At 48.2% G+C, this 3,439-nt stretch overlaps 1 protein-coding gene across 3 annotated transcripts; it reads right to left on the reverse strand.

The window, feature by feature from the left end:
- Positions 1 to 931: 931 nt before the first annotated feature.
- Positions 932 to 3,175, reverse strand: TCEAL8 (transcription elongation factor A like 8). Of its 3 annotated transcripts, none has more exons than XM_082610118.1 (3): positions 3,019 to 3,175; positions 2,546 to 2,617; positions 932 to 1,936 (listed from the first exon to the last, which is right to left on the reverse strand). In XM_082610118.1, the coding sequence occupies exon 3, from the start codon at positions 1,892 to 1,894 to the stop codon at positions 1,541 to 1,543; it is 354 nt and encodes a 117-aa protein (XP_082466244.1). In that variant the 5' UTR covers positions 1,895 to 1,936; positions 2,546 to 2,617; positions 3,019 to 3,175; the 3' UTR covers positions 932 to 1,540. The 3 variants fall into 3 exon arrangements, with proteins under 3 accessions (XP_082466244.1, XP_082466245.1, XP_082466246.1); XM_082610119.1 differs by having other exon boundaries at positions 3,007 to 3,134; XM_082610120.1 differs by lacking the exon at positions 2,546 to 2,617 and having other exon boundaries at positions 3,019 to 3,135.
- Positions 3,176 to 3,439: the final 264 nt, after the last annotated feature.

The raw sequence follows: 3,439 nt of genomic DNA on the forward strand, positions 1-3,439 counted from the left end.
TCTTTGATCTGTAGGGAAAATATAATTCCCAACATTTACATAGTAGCCATTCTATTTTAAGCGTATCTATAAAGTTTTTGACTTTCCAAGTTTTTTTTTTTTCATGTATCAACTGGGGATAGGATGGGGTGAAGGGAACTGTTCCCTTAGATCTGTTTCCTATATTGCTTTGTGCAATTTATGCATATTCTGAGTCTTCTGAACCAGTAGGGCAGGCCTGACAGGAGCCTTCAGGGAGAAATCATCCCACAAGAGAAAGACAAAACCTCAGTTCTTAGACTTCGAGCAGCAACCCTGACTATAGCATGACATCTTTTGCTCAAATTTTAACCCTGGTCCAACCCCCAAAATGGACTCATCATGTCTGACTCCTATGGAGGAAGTGGCCTGTGGCTGAAAATGGAAGGGGCTGTTTTACTAAAAATTCTGCTAAACACTGTGGCCCAAGCAATCCTGGAACAGTCCCCACCTGTGTTAAGCATCACTATAAAGCAGAGAGAGAAGCTTTAGAAGACAGGGTGGGGATTCAACACACTGGGGACTCCAGGAAACTCAGTGGGGCTTTGGCACTCAAGGACTCCACTGCACCACCAGCAGCAGGGCCAGCAGAGAGCAAAGGGCCCAGCAGAAAAGGCAGCAGTGCCCATCAGGCCTGGCAGGACCCAGGGGAGCCAGGGGTGGGGCTCAACAGCAGAGGCCGGGCATGCAAGTCCCCACCTCCCTGCCTATTGGACTTGTTCCTGAGCGCAGGTTGAGTCATGCCAGGACCCTCCCTCCCTCAAAACTGATGTCCTGTAGTGGGTTGGGGTTCTGTATGCATAGGTGGGAACAAGATCCCACCAAGCACAGCTCAGAGTCACCTCATTTCTTCCCCACAGCAGCCCTGTGAGGCAAATGTTTTCCCATGAAAAGACTGAGTCTTAAGCAAGTGTATCTGTAATAACTGCCAGTTTTATTCCTCTGGCTAAGAGATCCAGAGGTAATTTGAGGTTTACATTTTTATTAATAGTTCTTTCATCAAGAATTTAGGTGCCTCCATTGCCCTTATAAGCTGTTTGCAAATTATTTGATTGACTCTTAATTATAAAAAAAACTTTAATTCTTTTTGTATGTGTGACGTGTTCATTAAAAATACATATAAGCAAAAAGAAAAAAGTCACACCATACAGAAATAAGCACAGTTAAATTTATGATATATGTAGGTATACACACGCACACACACACACACACACAATTTGAGATTTTATCCTACATATGTGAGCTGATACTAAATATGCTGCTTTGTAACCTGTTATGTCTTACTTTACAATATGGAATGAACATATTTTCATGCATTATGTGTGAAACTTCCCAATTGAAAAACAGACCTGGAGAATGTGTCAAAATACAAAATCCAGATGCTGGTAATATTGACACTACCTAAAACAAAACTCCACCAGATGATTAAAAATAAAACAAAAGTCAAAGGTACATCAGAAAATGCTAACAGAAAGAAAGCAGGGGCCAGATTTTAATATCAGACCAAAAAAAAAAAAAGAATTCAAGGCCTAAAGCACACAGGATAAGGACGGCTGCGTGAATGTCTTTGTTTCCAATGCATCATCACAAACTTGTTTCTTACTCTTCTTATCTCTTCCCTAAGCCTTTCCAACTCATCTACTCCTCTTATCATTTCTTCTGGGTCCAAATGCCTAACCGGAGTGTCCTCTTTATATCCCTGACCACGCTGAGTCAGCCCTCCTCTAAGGTTTCCTTCTGCTTCCTGGCTTACACCTTCTTCAGAAGGTTGAGGATTTCTTTCTGCCTCCTGTGGTACAGCTTCCATAGGGCGGTCTTCCTCAGCCTTTGGCATGTTCTGTGCTTTTCCTTCATTTTCTTCACAAGACTTTTGCATGTTGAGTATTTTTCTCTTATTTCCTTTTTGAATAAATTAACCCTGGAAAACAAGGAAACAAAACGACTAGATGCCAGGCAAATGGACCAGCAGTCAGAGCATGGGTTTCCATAGATACTGGCCTCTTCACATTCAGGTCCCTAATTGTCGAAGTTTTCCAACTACAGAAGACTAGATCCTCAGGCTCAGAACTCCCCTGGCCCCTCCCCTTTCTCCCCCTCCCCTTTCTCCCCCTCCAGCTCCAGCTCCATCTTCTCGCTCCCGCTCCAGCCCACCATTTCCCAGCAGGCCCTGCTACAGGCCTCTCCTAGCACCGAAACGGGAACAGCGCGGAAACATTTAACCCCTCCCTCGCCTCGGATCTCCAACACTCCCGCCCTTTTGGGCTTTCCCAAGCCATTCCAACCTCCAGCCTCTCACCTGAGACCGGCTGGTCCAGTCTCTGGCCTCCCCTCCCCCTTCCACGTCTCTCCAGTCTCCTCCCCCCGCCCCCCGCCCCATTTCCGTTGCAGGCTCTGCACAGGCCTCCGCTTCAACCGGATGGAGAGAGGCGGCAGCGACCCCGGGATGGGCTTTGGTGTCATCCGCACTCACACCCCCACCCCCACGGCCACCCCAAGGGACCTGAGGCAATTCCACCTTTACACTGACCTGCAAGGATCCAGGGGATTTTCCTCCCTCTTCCCTCACTCGATTTGGATCGCTCCCAAAAGACCAAGAGTCCTGCAGACAGGAGTGCTTGGTGAGCAGGTCAGTACCTGAATCACGGGTCCCTTTCACGATTCTAGGCCTTGTTCGTCTAAAGTTTCCCTACGCCCTCATCCTCTCCCTCCTTTTAAGGCAACCCCGCCCTCCTTCCCCCGTGCCCACCGATTCCCTGCAAGCAGGGAGTGGGAGACAAGTTATTTCCAAATTGTTGCTATGTCTCTCTCTCGGGACCCTCAATTGGCTGTCCTTCTCCCTCTCCACCCCCACCCACCCCCAAACAGCCTCAAATTTCCTGCACAAAAATGAGAGTTTGGCGGAACCGTAGTGTTGGGAAAGCGGTACCCGCCACGCTTGGTTTCTGCTCTCTGACCCCTAGGCCCCAGGGCCCCGAAGGCAGCGCCCACCTTTATACTGACCTCAAAGGATCCGGGGCACTTTTCTCCTCCAGCAATAGGGAGCTGCTACAGGGAAACAGGCCCTGGACTATAAGGACTTCTGCACACGTCGACTCCTGGTCACGTGAGGGTCGCGTCATCAATGAGCTCGAGTCTTCGGTTACTCCTCCCATTTAACACTGCAGCCCTCCCCCTGTGTTCCCTCCACTTGATACTGTCAATCTTTTTTCGTATTTGCCAATCAGAGAAAACAAAACTGGTATCTTCTCCCTGCATTTCTACTCGTTTTTCTCGGGTTACCACGGAGAATCAGCCTTTCGGGGTGAATCGACCATTTCTCCTTCTTCTTTGGGGAATCATCTCTCTCTCCTGCTTCCAATTTCACCTCCACGCCTCCCCCAAGGTCCTCCAGTCCACCATTTCCCTTGGAGTTCTGTCTAGC

Source organism: Mesoplodon mirus (genome assembly GCF_964341445.2).
Source record: "Mesoplodon mirus genome assembly, chromosome: X".
NCBI classification, from domain to species: domain Eukaryota; kingdom Metazoa; phylum Chordata; class Mammalia; order Artiodactyla; family Ziphiidae; genus Mesoplodon; species Mesoplodon mirus.

Excerpts from the sequence above, each read along its gene's own strand:
- TCEAL8 (XM_082610118.1), bottom strand. The coding sequence starts at position 1,894 with ATGCAAAAGTCTTGTGAAGAAAATGAAGGAAAAGCACAGAACATGCCA.